General features: G+C 44.1%; 1 protein-coding gene across 1 annotated transcript in view; it reads left to right on the top strand.

Moving 5' to 3' along the window:
* Positions 1-17779, top strand: part of LOC142901019 (tensin-3-like) — a 32193-nt gene that overhangs the window by 326 nt on the left and 14088 nt on the right. Inside the window, exons 2-14 of the mRNA XM_076045690.1 lie at positions 522-572; positions 657-779; positions 871-935; positions 2590-2673; positions 2841-2953; positions 3882-3942; positions 4038-4113; positions 5199-5328; positions 5505-5570; positions 6281-6385; positions 11200-12072; positions 12524-12639; positions 13870-13939. Coding sequence (XP_075901805.1) covers positions 522-572; positions 657-779; positions 871-935; positions 2590-2673; positions 2841-2953; positions 3882-3942; positions 4038-4113; positions 5199-5328; positions 5505-5570; positions 6281-6385; positions 11200-12072; positions 12524-12639; positions 13870-13939 — 1933 coding nt within the window. The remainder of the gene's footprint in view (positions 1-521; positions 573-656; positions 780-870; positions 936-2589; positions 2674-2840; positions 2954-3881; positions 3943-4037; positions 4114-5198; positions 5329-5504; positions 5571-6280; positions 6386-11199; positions 12073-12523; positions 12640-13869; positions 13940-17779) is intronic.

Below are 17779 nucleotides of genomic sequence, written 5' to 3'. Positions count from 1 at the left end.
ATTAAATAAAAATCGAATCTCGAGAATAAAGTCAGAAATTTGACAATAAAGTCAACATTTTGAGATTAAAGTTGAAATTTCATGATTAAAGTCAAAATTCAGACAATAAAGTTGACACTTTGAGAATAAAGTCAGAATTTCATGATTAAAGTTGAAATTTTGAGAATAAAGTTGAAATTTTGAGAATAAACTCGAAATTAAAGATTAAAGTCAACGTAAATAAAGTTGAAATTCCAAGATTAAAAGTCGAAATGTCGAAAATAAAGCCTAGTGGAGTTCTTCTGTTTTCGCTAGTTTCCTGTTTCCTTCGACTTTAGTCACGAAATTTCAACTTAAAACTCAAAGTGGAAACTTAAAAAAAAAAATAAAATAAAATAAAAAAAAAATCCCCTTCCAGTAATATGTTCTTCTTCTTCTGGCCCTAAATCCTCTTTGGTAAATGTGTATGGAAGTGATGCAACAAATGAATACTTTTATACCACTTGGTGAAGGATTTTACAGACAACTCTTTTCTTCCACAGCTAATCAACCTCTCAGAGAAGCACAACTTCCTCAGTCATTTGAACCACAAGGTAATGATGAAGCCTCGCCAGCTGCAGAGAGTGCAGAATGCTCTGTTTGTGTGTTTGCTGTAGTGAGTGTGCTTCTTCATGCAGATTCTGGACACGGGCTGGTTGGACTCCTTGGCCCCGAGCCTGAATCAGATCTTCAGGGTGTGCACACTGATGGAGAACTGGCTGCAGACACACTCAAAGCACGTCTTGGTGCTGCACTGCAGGGTAACGCCTCCCTCCTCGACGACTCACACATACAAACACGACTGTCACAACATCTCCAGTGTGTGTTTGATCCTTTACTTGTCCCAAACAGGGAGGTAAAGGCCAACTGGGAGTTCTGCTGTCTTCCTACATTCACTTCAGCAATATGTCAGCCAGGTAACACTGACGCCCTAGTTAACTAATTCCACTTTATGCACATGGCACCTTGAATATAGCCCAGGCAATCATCACTATCAACAGTTTAAAGACCAGGGTCTAATCTTGTTGACATTCTTTGGACTGATGAGTGCTTGCTTCAAAAATACTATCATTCCCCACATTGGAGTGATTACAGGACTAAAGGGTGAGCAGCGGTTGGTTTCCAGCAGGGAAACTGGCGGCCAGACTTTGAACTCAACTCTGTTTGGTATCTGGGCAGGGTTGGTGTTGGATACAAGAGGTTGGACGCATATTGATGCCACCTGGGCATGATGTGAATCTTTGCTTTTTGTTATTTGTTTTTTTTTGTCAGAGTGCAGAGTGATGAAGCCTGACTTGGCAGCATCTGCCATGCTGTGCTCTGGTGGTTGGACAAAAGAGAGGGAGGTTTAAATAGGAGGGAGAGTGGGAGTATGTTTCTGGATGCTGTTGAGAATAAACAATGGTGATCATTGGCTCGCGACGCAAATATGTACATGACAGTGGAAGTAAGTGCATGCTTGCAAAAAAATACTTAGTCGTGTTAGAGCAGGGGTGTCAAACATATGGCCCGCGGGCTGGATCGGGCCCGCAAACTGTTTTTTTTTTACCGGCCCGTGAGATGATTTTGCAAAATATAAAAAACGCAATTTATCAATGAAAGAAAATTCTGTTCTAAATGTGTCCATTTGGTGTCGCAATATCGTTTCTGCTTGGCAAACAAACTCAATACTTGGGCTGAGCAAATCGGCACAAGTACATCCACTCACGTCTCCTATTGGCTGCCCTCATTGCCCCAGAACGTCTCCTATTGGCTGCCCTCATTGCCTCAGAACGTCTCCTATTGGCTACCCTCATTGCCCCAAAATGTCTCTGTTGAAACAGACAAAGCTGATGCAGAGCAGTGTTGCCATCTTGGCGACTCCCCTCCCTCTCCCCCCCCAAAAAAAGTCGCTATTCTCCCCATAGCGTCTAGCGACAAATCTAGCGACTTTTCCTGCTGTTGTAACATTGCAATCAAGTGCAAAAATTGTCCATTATGCAAATTAGACAATGACGTCATTTGGCGCCTTTCAGGACAGCCAATAGCGACTTTCCTTACTGAGGAGTTGGCAACACTGGTGCAGAGTGCAGAGTGCTCAAAGAACACGGATGAAGTGAAACAAAGAAAACAACTGGAAGTTGTTGTTATTTTTACGTTAATAACACCATACCATGATTTTACCTGTCCGGCCCGCTTGGGAATAGATTTTCCTCTATGTGGCCCGTGAACCAAAATGACTTTGACACCGCTGTGTTAGAGAGTTAATGTGTAACATTTGTTTATTGAGTGGTATTGGATGAAAGAAAATCTGATTTTTGACAGTTTTCTTTATCAAGGAATTAATGACGTAAAACTGCACCCTTAATGAATAAATGCTAAGAACAAACTCATTTCTCAGGTCATTTTTGAGGGCAAACTAGTGAAATACAACTCAGCCAATACACAACCACAAAGTCATATTTTAAAAACACAGGAACGAATCTTCTTAAATCCATACAATTCTTGAGACAAATTGTGCTTTAGGGGAATGTGTACAGGTAAGTGATGATCCAGCCTCCACCACCTGCTGAACGTGTGCATCTCTCTCAGTGCCGACCTGTCGCTGGACTACTTTGCCATGAGGAGGTTCTACACTGACAAACTCGCAGCTCTGATGACCCCTTCGCAGAAACGGTAGGAAAAAGGATGACTTCAGCTCCATGTCAAAGGTCACGTGCACCTCAGTTGCCAGCCGGTGGTGGTGACTGAGATCAAGTCAATGACGTGACCCTCCACCCTTCAGTCTGAAGGCTTCTGGGCAGTGGGAACTTCATACGCAGTGGGAACCTTATTCCTTGCAGGTATGTGTGGATGATGGGCAGCATGCTGAAGGACTGTTTGAAGATGACTCCTTCTCCATCGTTCCTCCTCTGCGTTGTGCTACATGGGCTCCTCCATATGAACCGTGAAGGAGGTGATTTGATTTGGATTTTGATTTGATTTATTTCGAACATGTAAGAAAGGAAAGAGAATTTAAAAAGGATACAAAACCAAATACACACATGAAAATGAAAAAGAAATCATAAAAAATACATATATATATATAAATATATATATATATATAAAACAGCAAGGTAAGAATAAGTAAGCAAACACCAGTGAAAATAGGGTAGGAAGAAGTAAGGACTTATATATTCCTACCCCTAGACTCAAATAAAAATACAACAGAAAATAGATAACAGAAAACAACTCTAGCAGGTCTCAATACTTACACATACATGTACTTGTATAGTAATAATAGTAATAATAATAATAATAATAATAATAATAATAATAATAATAATAATAATAAAAATAATGGTAGTTAATCTGTTTACAATATTATTGTATCTACAGAATATTATATTTTTGTATTTTATCTTAAATAGTCCTAAATTTGGGCTTTCTTTGATGTCCAAGCCCAATCTATTCCATAGTTTGACACCAATGATTGATAAACAGAAACTTTTTCTGGTGATATGCAGGTGAATGGGCGGCTCATCTCGAGCAGTCGTTCCCTGTGGTTCTTCATCCTAAACATGATTAGAGGAATTGTTTTTTTTTTTTTTTTTTTTGACATTTTGCAGATTTGTCCAGCGATATACTTTAATTTGTTTGAGCATCACCTCTTCCAGGAAGGAGGAAATATTTGGACATCAAGTCAGACTGGAACAATTCCAAAAAAATGCATAAACAACGTACCTGTTAGTTAAGTCTGAAATGTGTTTACAAAGGGGCCGTTTGCTGAGTTTTGCTTGGAGGTGGAAGACAGTTGTTAGTTCGACGCTGATCAAAGAGAATCCTCAGCGTTGAATCAACAGCTGCTTTGCAGTGACATGTTCTGCGGCTCTCCCACGTTTTAGGATGTTGTCTGTTTCTGAGAGTCTACCAGAGTCTGCAGGCCGTTTGCACCTCAGCTGTTTAGTAAGTGCTCACTTTAACTCACAAAAAAACGCAACACATGATGCTTTTCCAAAATGCTAGCCTGTGAATCCACCAACTGTGTTTGCGTATCGCAGCGACGTGACTGTGGCTGAGACCGACCAGCTGTACTTTGTGCTGCAGCCAGCTCAGCTGCTGAAGGGGGACATCATGGTGAGTGGGAGAGACTTGTGTTGCTCTCTACAGTGTGCCAGGAGTCACACCAATAGAACTTGAAACACCAACTCATAGAGTTCAGCCTCTGTGAGTTTTAGGATGAAATGTAAAATTATCAGTACATCCGCGTCATTCATTTTTACAATGCTCAGTGTGTTGGAGATATTTTGTCATTTAATTATTTAGTTTTGTTTGGCTTGATTTATACCTTTAGTTTGATCATAATATGGGGCATTATTTGAGTTAATTTGAATACTTATTCATTATTTTATTTTTAAGGTATTTTATAGCTCTGGAACACTAGGTGATCTATATATATATATATGTATACAGTACTACCCAGAAAACTAGAATATCCAGTAAAAGTTGTTTTATTTTGGCAATTTAACATAAAAGATGAAAGCAACGCATTTGATTGAGCCATTTCACGCAAAATGACATCTCAAGCAGTTCCTTGTTGTAACTTTGCTGATTAAGATTTTCATAAAGATTTGACTTCAGAATTTTTGAATTTGAGTTGTTTTTTTGAAGCTGCAAGACCTGATCAGCAAAATGCAAAGACATAAAAACTTGAAATATATTGATTTGCATATTATTCCTTTATATAATATGTCACATTCACCTTTTAAGTTGAATTGCAGAAATACAGCAACCTTTTCCTTGATATTCTCATTTTTCGGGTAGTACCTGTATATAAATATTGGTTTGCCAAGCATATAGAGGGCAGCACCGAGACTTGTTGTGTTTTTTTCACCAGGGCAAGAGAGGCGGCAGCAGCCGTCGTTTTGTTTGTTTGTTTGCTTGAAATGGAAAAATAAATCAACAACAACAACTTTGCTTCCTCGCCTGGACTATGGACTCTGCGTCAATTCACTCCCTCGCTGCCTTAGTGGCTGTTTGATTTGATTTTCATGAATTTGATTTTGTCTGTTCCGTTTGGATATCGAGGGCAAAAAGCAAAGAAAAGGACAACTGGCCACGACACCGTCAATGAGATTCAAATTGGGGTGGAGCGCTGCTCTCAGGGAGAGAGTCACCGTCCGGCTGCAAAGAACCCAATCATTTCATCTTTGCAATTTTAGGTGGTGTGTTATCACAAAAACAGCCATTCTGCAAGCAGGCGGGTTGTCTTCCGGCTGCAGTTTCACACGGGCCAAGTGCACGGACACACCCTCGCCTTCTTCAAGGCAGACCTGGACTGTGCCAGCAGAGGTATCGTATAAGCCGCTGTCTTTCTTTAATATGTAACTGATGCATCCTCCGGTCGCAACATTCAGATGAGCCAACTTTGGACTCCTTATCAGTTGCAGGTGTGGACTACCCATGGGTACGTGGGCTCTGTCATGTTTTTAACCTTCGGGCCGTCTGATATTGTTTGTTCCTTTCAGACCCAGGCTTTCCAGAAGGAGGGAAGGTGGAGCTGTTGTTTGCAGACAGTCCAGAGAGGATGGCAGGTAGATTTTATTCCATGGTTATTAACGGTTAAAGTCTAAAAAAAAAACAACAACGCTTGCGTCACAACTGGCCTGGGGCCGTGACAAAAGCAAGGTTTCATAAATAATAAGCAAATAAAAGCAATCAATGTGAAACTAAATCAAACAGGCTGAGTCAACACTGACACTGACATGTCTCACAAAGGAGAGAAAGAGAGCGAGCAAACAAGACTGGGGAACACACACACACACACACACACACACACACACACACACACACACACACACACACACACACACACACACTTATCTAGTAAAATAATCAATGCAACCAACCACCAGGTGGGGGAAGCATTGGACACCGGGCTGAAGATGGAGCACTCTAACGCTCCTTGACCCTAAATAGTGCATAATAATAGCGCTGCTTATCACAGCAATCTGACTGGAATCCAGATTGCAGATGCCGTCCACACAGGCCAAACAATGTGAGGTGAAAGCCGGAAGCCCGCAGACGCCGGAGCGCACAGACAGCACAACAGTGACAGTGACAGAAATAAAGAGAAACCTAAATTGTAGCTTTCATTTTTATGTGAGTTATGTATGAAATCTGCGTTCCTCTGGCGTTATCGTGCACTTTAGTGCTGTGAGTGTGTGTGAGTGTGTTTGTTGCTGTTTCAGTGACTCCTGACCACTGCTGCCTCTGTGTCTGCTGCTGTGTTTGTCGTGTGCAGGCAGGGAGCTGTGGCACAACGGACACTCGGTGACGGTGGACTATGACACCCTGGACCCTCTGGTGAGACGGGACTCCTATCAGGACCTGGCTTCCATGGACCCTGGTAGGCTCCAAGCTGCTGCTCCGCGTCTTTCTTTCACTTTCTATTCCTGTGCATTTGGATCCACTGTTGTTCTCTGTGTTGTTACTGAGCGGTCATGTTTTTTTTTGACCTTGGGGGTTGTTTGAGTCGCTGGCACTATAAACCAAGTACTGGTTGTTGTACTTCAGCAGGACTCTCAGGCACACGGGCCGGACTGTAGTGACGAGTGCAATCTATCATTTGTGGATTTATTTCGAAGATGAAGTTAGAGAAAGGAAACTGTGTAGTATACATATTCCATATGTGTTCATTCATAGTATTGACGCCTTGAGTGACAACTTACAATGTCAGTAGCCATGAAACCATTCAATCAGAAGTATGTGTCCAAACTGTTGACTGCTAGTGTATATTGTATATATCAAATATATATATTATTTTGGCTATATATATATATATATATATATATATATATGTATATATATACATATATATATATATATATATACATATATATATATATATATATATACATATATATATATATATATATATATATACATATACATACATATATATATGTATATATATATATGTATATACATACAGGTACTACCCGCAAAATGAGAATATCCAGTAAAAGTTGTTTTATTTTGGCAATTTAACATAAAAGATGAAAGCAACACATTTTATTGAGCCATTGCACGCAAATTGACGTCTCAAGCAGTTCCTTGTTGTAACTTTGCTGATTAAGATTTTCAGCTTATTAAAACCACAAACCCACAAACTCAGAAAATTATTATAAAATTTGAGTTTTTTGTTTTTCTGCAAGACCTGATCAGCAAAATCCAAAGAAATAAAAAGTTGAAATATATTGATTTGCATATTATTCCTTTATATAATATGTCACATTCACCTTTTAAGTTGAATTGCAGAAGTACAGCAACCTTTTCAGGATATTCTCATTTTCTGGGTAGTACCTGTATTAATATATATATCAGAAAAAGAAGTTTTACCTTGTCATCTTTTATAAACTTACAGATTTCAATCAGAGGTTTGAATATTGTACTTGCATCAGCTGCTAACGGTTGCCCTTGGTTTCATACTTGACATCTAACAGTAATGTTGTCAGTGAATTCAGCTGGTCATGCTTTATTGTAATGCACCAGCGAGCAAAAACCGTTGTCTGCCAACAGAAAATAAGAGCCATTTGGAACCAATCATCTGCAATAACTGGACTTTACATTAACAGAAGCCGTGGAAATTATGGAATAGTAGGTGTGGTGGTCACAGTGGCCTCCTTCACATTCCTCCCAGTGGGTGTAATGACAGCCCAGTCGGCAGCGGCCACATGGACATTTGGGACACGTCAATTTCTAACCAAAGAGTTATTCAGAAAAACAGCAGGATAAAAACACATCCAGGCGGCCGAGCGAGACACTCACCCACTCACTGACTCACTCACTGACTCACTGACTCACTCACTCAATGACTCACTCACTCACTCACTCACTCACAAGCAGCACGACTCTCACATCCAGCTGCTTTATTTCCGTTGCTCAATCGACACCACAGGCCAGTAATTTAGACACAGGCCGGTCCACTCACACAGAAATGTGGATGAGTGGAATGCACAGACACACACACACACACACATACACACACACACACACACACACACACACACACACACACACACACACACACCACACTTTTGAAGTACTTGGCATGTTGATGATGGGATGATCTGGACCAGGGCTGGCAAGGCAGTGTTTGACTGGTGGATCGACAATAGGTTCTGTGCCGAGGGGGGGGGTGGTAGCGGAGCAGCAGCAGATGGATGGAGTGTTTTGGTGAGCCACCTCATAGGAGAGAAAAATATATATTATGGGATATGGAGAAAACCTGTTGCTTTAAAGTCAATTAAAAAAAATTAAGCAAAGCAAAGCTGCAACCAAATCAGTGTCGCTGAAGCCCCACCAGGGTGTTGAGCTCTTAGAACCACCTAGAACCACCTAGAACTACCAGGGTGTTGAGCTCTTAGAACCTCCTAGAACCACCTAGAACCACCCAGAACTACCAGGGTGTTTAGCTCTTAGAAACACCTAGAACCATCTAGAACCACCCCTGGACCACCAGGGTGTTGAGCTCTTAGAACCACCTAGAACTACCAGGGTGTTTAACTCTTAGAAACACCTAGAACCATCTAGAACCACCCCTGGACCACCAGGGTGTTGAGCTCTTAGAACCACCCAGAACTACCAGGGTGTTTAACTCTTAGAACCATCCAGTACTATCCAGAACCATTCAGAACCACCAGGGTATTTGGCTCTTTATTGAAATGACTCTGGAAACAGTGCAAACATGGAGGAGATGCAGCTGCTTGATGACTGACTGTTAATACCAACTGTTCAAGTTCATCGGGCCGGATTAAAAAGCTTGTCAGGCCGCATACACACACACTCACTCACTCTTCCTCTCTCTCTCGCTCTCTCTCTCTCTCTCTCTCTCACACACACACACACACACACACACACACTCATTATGCTAACCACCAGTGAACTGGCATGCACAGGAGTTGAGTGAGGGCGGCAGCCAGTTGGAAAAGTTGTTTTCAGCCACAGTGGTGGCCGCTTCTTCCTCTCCCTCAGCCGTTCCCGTCGCTCCATCTCCACAGTGTTTTCCTCTCTTTTCTTTCCCACTTCATTCCGCCACCACCCCTCCTTTTTTGTTTTGCTAGGTTCTTGTGCTTTCAGGTTCAAGCTGCAATTTGTCCACTCTTGTCCCCATCCCCCTTCCACACAGCTCACAAGAATCTCTCAGAGCCCGCCCCCATGTTGACATTCCCGCGCCCATATTTGGCTGCCACGGAGCGCCGTCTTTTCTTTCGAGTGCGTTCCGTGGGCCACTTCCACCTGCACTGTCAGAGTCCTGGCTGCCCGTGTGATCCCGGGTCAATGATTCCGCTTGCAAAGTTTACTTCCCGCCGCTCCTCAGACGTGTTGCATGCATGAGCGCACGCTGCTTTTCCCAGACTTACCTGCCCGGCTGGGTCAGCCTGGACAGGATGCAGGGGGGGAGGAGGCGGGTGGCTCACCACACTGTGACGGGGGAAAGGCGGGCGGGGAGTTTGCAGCCGAGGAGGAAGGAGTGACATTGGAGAGAAGGGAGAGGGAGCGTTGGGATGGAGGGAACAGCAGGAGCAGGAGCAGGAGCAGGACCAGGACCAGGAGGACTGAGACGCTGCGCTGCTTCTGGAATCTCTTCAGGCTTCTCTTCATTCACCGCTTGATTTTCATCATCTGCGTCCTCGTCCTCGCACGCCCACCAAGCCCCCCCTCCTCTTCCTCCACTGGTTTCCTGTGACTCCAAAGGGAAGCTCCAGCCAGCCTTTTTCATCCTGTTTCTAATCTGCAGCGGCAACAGTGAAAGTTCCGGGTCCCGCGCGCCGCTCAAGTAAGCTGGTTCTTCTGCATGCTTTCGTTCAGGCGATACGGTTTGAGCTCGTGAAAGTTGCACACCAGCTGGCGGACTGCCGTCTGTCCAACTGTGCGTGAGACCCCAGCTGTGAGATCTTACCGTGCATGCCTGCTGCGGGAGTTTTACTGCCTCTTTGGATTGAAGAGGCTGCGCTGGGACGGCTCTGACATGCACTGTAGCTGTTGTTACACTACTGTACCTTCTTATTTCAGTGTATTTAATCCTCCTGGTGCAAACCTAGCACACTGTCACTTTTAAAGCATTGCCTGTTATTGTTTTTAACTGACTCTATGACTGTTATATCTCCTTGAGTTCTTCCTTTTTTAAATAGGGTGCTAGACTTCTTCTTCACCTTCTCAGCATTTTTGTATTTTTTTTCTTAGTATTTTTCATTTCATGAGTTAAAGTTGTTGTTTTTTTTTTACGTCTCCTCTAGTATATAGTAGTATTAGTAGTATGGGTGTAGTATATATAAATAAGAATATATCTCTCTATATATTTTTATATAGACTTGTATATAGATCCTTATTTTACTCCACCAAGTTGCACACTGTTTATAGTTTATTTATACTTCGGTTGCACATTGTTTACTTGTTTACCCTTGCTTTTTACTTATTCTGTAGTTTGTTTTTGTTTGTTTTTTTTAACCTAAGTCGTAGAATAGAGAACAAACCGGAGTCAAAGTGTACAAACTTGGTCAATAAGGCTGATTCTGATTCTGATTCTCTAAACGTCCCAGGTGTTTGCATGCTGGGAGAACCTTTGTTTGTAGTCATGACAGACCGATGCAGGGACTGGTGCTGTATATTAGGCTGCTTTATGTGACCTCTGCTAGACGCCTGTGACAGATGCATTCTTACAAACAGGTATTTGTCTGCCAGGCCATTGCAGAGAGACTCTATGTTATCTTCAAGGAATGTGTCTGGACTAATGGTAGGTGTGTGTAGGCAGCGACTTACATCCTGGAGTGTTGCAGGACATGGTTGTAGATTGTAATCACATTTTTTTAAAATTGTATTTTATGTTAAGATTCATGTTAGAGATTATTTCAAATGGTGCTTTAAAGCTCAAATGACCTTTAACCCCAACTTTTGTCTCAGGTGCATGTTCATTTTTAAACCCTTCAGCTGCATACGCTGCTTTTCCTCCAGAGAAGAAGAAACATTTATTTCATGAGTCCATAATCTTCCCTCCAGCAGATGTTGCATCTGTGTAGGGATGTCAAACATGATGTCTTCTGCTTCTTTTAGTTGAATCCTTTAATAACTTGTTGATCACAAGGATTCTTTCTCCCAGTTGAGAGCTGAGCGTCTGTTTGCGTCCTTTTGATTCCATCATTTTGCTTTTTGTCTCGACAGCTGAGTTCCATCACCTGGACATGAAACATGACCGGCTGTCTGAGCAAGTGAAGACGAGCAGCGGGGACAGAGCTCTCCTGTCCCTGCCCACCATCAGCCCCAGTTGCAGCGACCGCACCCCGTCTCCCAGCAGCGACTCGGGGCTGTCGGTGGCCTCGCAGGCCGGGCTCGGACCCGACAGAGGAGCCGCTCTGGACAAGAGTCCCCCGCGGCTGGACTTTGAAATCGCTCCGCGTCTTTTGGAGGTCATGGCTGAGCTCGCCGCTCAGGGAAGAGGCGGCGAGCTGCCCGCAGGTACGCCTCAGCTGCTGGGAGGTCCCGTCAACGGAGACGGGTCGCCCGGTGAGAAAGAGACGGACGTTCGAGACGATGGCGAGCGGCAAGTGGCGAGAAGTCGAAGCAGCCCGGCAGGACCGCGGCCCGGCTTGAGGAGGACCTGCCCCGTTTCCTCCGTGGACGTGCCGGAGAGTGAAACGGAGAACTCCACCCACCGCTGGGTCCGACAGCAGCAGATGGTGGACGTCGTCGCCGAGTCCTACCCGGAGGTGGAGGGAGGACGGAGAGTCGGCGAGGCCGGAGGGAAGAGGCCTCCTCTGGCGACCAGCAGGGGGCCTGCGGCGCAGCGGAGGCTGTGGGACACTCAGCCCACCAGCAGCAGCAGCAGCAACGGCAACGCGCACGGCTCGGCCAGCCAGGACGAGGATTTGGCGGCGTTGACCACGGACGTGGACGAGTCCATCGAGCAGCTGAACCAGCTCATCCTGGATCTGGACCCCACTTTCGTTCCTGTTCCGCCCAGTAGTTCCCCGATGTCCCGCTCGGCCTCCCTCCGAAGCAACTACCTCAGCCAGAAGGGAAACACTCACCTGTCAGGTAGTTCACACACACACACATACACACACACACACACACACACACAGACAGTACAAACACAAACTTGTATCTCATATGAAGGTTTTTCCAAGCTGAGCTGTTTCCATCAGCAGTTTTTATTGCCATATTTAGGTTTTGTGCAATTCTCGGGGTGATGGAAACCCAGCAACAGTCTGCCTGGGTGGTGACGGCAGCTGTAAGCTGATCATCACGCTGATAGACACCTTTGTCACAGACAAACATGCCAAACACGGACCTGCGTCCAGTGGCTTTTAAAGCAACTGGTCCCGACACGCTCGGCACCGTTTGTCATTTTAACACGCGGCCGCACAACAGTTGTTGCTTCATCATGCTTCATATGAAATCTGTCTGCCCGCCCGTCTGTCTCACTTCTGTGCTGCTGCGCCCCTCCTGGTCTCACTCGTCTGTTTTGTCTTCACCCCTGAGTCAGACTGGAGGTGGCAGAAGCAGGTCAGTGATGTGGGGGATTACGCCACTCTCCCTTCACTGCCCTCCACTCCAGGAAGTTCGTCCCCACTCTACCAACGATCCTTCTCACCGCACCAGGTACACGCTGCTTCTCACGTACTCACGCTGGGCCATCGGCCACTGGCCACCCAAACACTGTCAGTTTAGCCCTAAATACCAGTGGTGAAGTCTGCATCAGTGGTTCTCAACTGGTGGAGTCTCAGGACCCGCATTCTGTTCCAATGATGAAGTTGCGACCAAAGATTTCTATTAATATGTATATTTTAAAACCCACTTTTGAGAAGAGAAGAGAAAAACAATTTTTTAGGACCTTTTTTTTTTTTGATTTCCCATTTCGAGAATAAAATCGAAATTCGAGAATAAAGTTGACATTTTGAGGTTAAAGTTGAAATTTTGAGGTTAAAGTTGAAATTTCGTGATTAAAGTGGACATTTCAAAAATAAAGTCAAAATTTCAAAATTAAAGTGGAAATTTTGTGATTAAAGTCGAAATTCTGAGACAAATTTGAAATTTCAAGAATAAAGTCAAAAATGTTATGATTAAAGTGGAAATTTCGAGAATGAAGTTGAAATTTTGAGAATAAAGTCGAAAGGCTTTAAACGTTTCACTTGTTTACTTTTGACTTTATTCACGAAATTTCAACTTAAAAATCTCCTTCCCGTCAGATTTTTTTCATCTTCTGGTCCTAATCCCCTTTGGAAGCAGGACAGATGTACAAGGCAGGGAGGTGAAAAAAAATCAGAGTACACCCACTGGAATAAACTGGACTACTGCTAAGTACACAGGCTGGTCCAACAGAGGTGCAGCAGTTCGCCTGCAGTTCAAGTTAAACATGACACAAAAGCGCACTTGACAGAATACCCGGCGCGTGTTCTGACAAAAACAACACAAAACAAACAGACATTTGACGGGAACAGTTGTCATGAGGCTTCACATTATCTTCACGTAATCCACACCCACTGATAAGCTTCCGTGAAAACCTTGTGTTTGTCATCACGGGGAGCGGAGACAAAACAACAAGAGTCTCGAGTGCAATCTCAGCTGGACTGTGGCAGGATTTGTCACTTGTGTGTGAAAGCCACAGCCTTGTTTACACCCAAATACAGACTGTAGCCGCGCACAGATCACAAGACTGATGTCTGCTGATGTGCGCTTCGCTCTCTTTGATTATGCGGGCTGGCTGCACCGAAGGAGCAGATAATCATTTCTTAAACTTCCTGTTTTCTTTTCTTCTTTTCTTGTTTTTTTTGGGGGGTGGTCCGTCTAAAGCGTGGCCGTCTCTCTGAAACCACCAACATGGACCACCAGGGACAAACAGGCGGCTCAAAGGTCGTTCCGTCCACTCCGGCCTTCCCAGTGTCTCCTCCGACTCCTTACGGTGAGTAGATGCGCCACGATGGACTGAAAGCTCCCCAGGTGTCTTCATTATCAGACATCAACAGCAGGCTGCAGTCAAAATGACTTTACGGCCCGTGGGTTCGACAGCCACCCAAAGGTTGGGCCAGATTGTGTGCAACAGCACTGAAATATTTTGCCATATGCTGTCATACACACCTCTTTTCGGACTAGGATGGTCTTTCCTTTACACAGCACCATCTGGTGCTGCTTTAGTCACACAGTCTGCCTGGGTGATGATGGCAGCTGTAAGCTGATAATCATGCTGATAGACACCTTTGTCACAGACAAACATGCCAAACATGCACCTGTGTCCAGTGTCTTTTATTGCGACGTTCTTTTAAAGCAACTGGTCCCGACACGCTCAGAACTACTTAGCATGTATTATTGTTTTTGCCTGGGGTCAAAAAAATAATGATAATAATAATAATGATAATAATAAAAATAATAACAATAAAAAGATATATATGTATGTATATATATGTATATATGTATATATATATATATATATATATATATATATACATATATATATACATATATACTTATGTATATATATATACACATATGTATATATATATATATATATATATATATATATACATATATATATATATATATATATATATATATATATATATATATATAGTTTGTACCCAAACTCACAAGAATGCCATCTTTACTTGAACTAAGACCTGTCCCAGTCATTGTCTTCATGAATTTGATGAATTTTTTGGTTTGTCATTAAACACAAAGAGAGTCATGGACAGGATGGAGCTGTCATGGCTCCGTGCAGGACAGCTGATACTGACTAATAATAGGTGAGGGTAACAGAGGAAAGGCCAGTGTTGGCAGGATGTCCACTCACGTCCTGTTGTGGGAGGGGAGAGGAGGAGCAGGGAGGGTCGACATCCTGTTGAGGAGATATGCAGCTGCTGATGAAATGGACTGGAACGCTAAAAAAAAAAAAAAACTTCCACAGCAAGAGCAATTGAAAACGGTCAGAGATGGGCAGTGGCAGTTTTTGGATGACTGTCCAGTTCATGGTGTAGACCAGCGGTCACCAACCTTCAGGAACCTGACAGCTGCTTCATGGCTACTGAGTCACATGGAGGACAACCAGTCTCTGGAAATAACACATTTACTCAGTTAGCCTTGAGTCATATAATGATACTGATCTATGTGAAGACAATGATCATGTTAATGAGTTCTCAATAATTATCAGCAATGACTTAACAAGGTTGGATAAAATTAAATTTTGGACGCAACTCAATTAGTTGTGCTATTTATAGAAGAGGCTTGTGGGCTGCTCATGGGGTCCTTGGGGGGCTACCTGGTGCCAGCGGGCACTACGTTGGTGACCCCTGGCGTAGACGGAGGTCGTAAATTGCAGCTTCATTAGAGAAGTCTGTTTTGAAGAGCTAAGAGGTGGACTCGACTGAATACACCAGCTGAGCGGCTCTGATTGGGTGTTTTTATGCCCAACTGGATCCAGTGATAAGAAGTGACTTGGAATGCTGTTCCTGAGTGCGATATTTCAGTGCGATGGTGACGTTTGATTGTCCATGTCGGTTCTCTGCAGTGAGTGTGGGTTAGCGTTGCAGTCCTGGAGGTTGGTCTTGGTCTCCAGACCACTTTTGAAGGGTCTCAGTCTCGTCTTGGACTCTCAGGCATTTTTGCTGGGTCTGGTCTCGGCCTCGATGCTCTGTAGTCTTGATCATCTCTTGGTCTCGGTTGGTGCCATCCCGACTACAACACTAGTCTGGCTCCTTCCTGCAGTCGCATGATGGATTAATTGCCAAACGGAAACTCTCTTCACAGATGAGGGCGTCTAAGCAAGCAGTGACGGTGGTTTCTCTCTCTCGATGGGGTCCTATGATAAACACTGACTGGTTTATGGTGCACACTGCACCCCTGCATCCCTACACTGCACTGTACACTGCACCCATGTGATTCCAAGCGAAGGAGGCAAAGTGATAGAACATGGATGGATGGATATTTCATCTCACCTTCATCTCTGTGTTCGAGTTGTGTACTCCAGGGTCGGACAACAGAAAAAGTGCAGGGGGAATACGGGGGGGGGGGGTGCGCAGGGTGAGGAATATTAACTTGTTTACAGAAAGGAGGGGGTCGCGGGGGGTTAGAGGGGGGGGGCGCAGACCATTTCCTGTTTCCCACAGAAACAGACAGCATTCTGGGAAACAATCTTCCACTGATGCACAGGACGGGCAGATTTTAATTATTTTGCAGTTATTTTTCGTTGGCACTCCTAAACCTGCGGCTCCTGTAAGAAGACGAGAGGTGCTGCAGGCACAGAGAGACCCAAAACAACCTCAAACACCGGGCTCATTTCATGATGATTTCCTGGCCAGACATTTCATCTCAGCACTTCAAATATTAGAAGTCTTTGAATGTATCACAGCATTGACTGCATTTAGCGACCTATGAAGTTATGCAAAAATGAAAACTACAACCGTAGTTGACCAGCTGGATATGTAAGCAGGCAATTATTTGTGAAATTGTCATAAAGAAGGATGATAGTTGTGGCGCCATGATTGATCATGAACTCTTTTGAAATATTTCATTATCCACTTTAAATTACGTCAATGTTCCAATAATACATCTACAACTGCTTATACTTTTTTAAAAGCATTTTAGTGATGAAAGTTTGCTTTTTGCAAACAAAATAATAAGAATGGTTGAAATAGCAATCTTCTGCGTTACGTAACAGTGGCTTCCTTTGGGTTTTTGTGGGCAAATCTAAACAAACAAGAGGCTCAGAGCGAAGGCCTCAGCGCACAGAGGTGGTTTGTCAGCCAAAGGAATGCAGATGTCTCATGGTCTGGGTTTTAGGAGGGGCAGGTGGTGTGACCAGACAAACACTTGACCAGATGAAGCTCCAGGGTCAAAGGTCAAGAGAGAGTGAAGGGGGCAGAGCTGAGAGGATGAGGGAAGCCTCTCCCCCCACCCCCTCAGATGGCTTTTGTTAAGGAAGCCCCAACCTTCACATCTTGCTGTCTGTGCAGTGGAGAGATTCACTGGAGCAGACCACAACCAGCTCTGCCCTGCAGCTCACATTCCAAACCAAGGTTGATGATGATAATGATGATGATGATAAGAAAATGAGTCAAAATCAATTCTCACATATGCATATTTCCTCTGAACCGCTAATATGTTGCTGCTTCGAGAAACAATCTAGTTTAATTCTGCTTCCAAGAAGAATTTTGTGTCGTGTGGAAAAAGAATTTGCAGAGTTACGCTCATGATCTTTAATACAGTGACCCACAATTTAGTTTTCATCACTTTGGAGAAACCTACTGCGAAAACGAGTAGACCAGTGGCAGAACCGTCCAAGTGCATCGGATCAGATGGTAAAGTGCAGAAGTGCTGTTGACTCAATGGAGTTTGGTGTGAGCTGTCCCTTTAAACCATAGGTGTCAAACTCTGTCCATGTTGGACCAACAACTTTGCCCAGGTTGGAAATTTCCGCCCCCACTAGCAGCAAGCTGTAGAATCATCAGCAGGATGACTCTGCAAAAACAGAAAGGCTCAACACAATTCAATCAGGAGCTTCACAGCCACAGCGATGAAGCGAAGCCGTGGTCGCACGGCAAGACGCGGCTCCTGCCTTTGTCTGGGTTCTGTGTGGAGCAGATGGTGGAAGCAGACCCACACATTGCCATGACACCGGTGTCCCCACCCTCCCCCCCGCTCACTTCCACCCTCTTTGGTCCATAAAAGGTCACACTCGGCCTCCGACCCGGCTGGATTCCATTCCAATTGGATGAGAGCGCTGGTGCTGAACAATGTTCAGTGGTCAGCG

The sequence above is a fragment of the Nelusetta ayraudi genome, unplaced genomic scaffold, assembly GCF_046127955.1.
Source record: "Nelusetta ayraudi isolate G7.1 ecotype Tasmania unplaced genomic scaffold, CSIRO-AGI_Nayr_v1 ptg000084l, whole genome shotgun sequence".
Taxonomy (NCBI): Eukaryota; Metazoa; Chordata; class Actinopteri; order Tetraodontiformes; family Monacanthidae; genus Nelusetta; species Nelusetta ayraudi.
The sequence above is the reverse complement of the archived record's forward strand: the minus strand, read 5'-3'. Positions and strand labels throughout refer to the sequence as shown.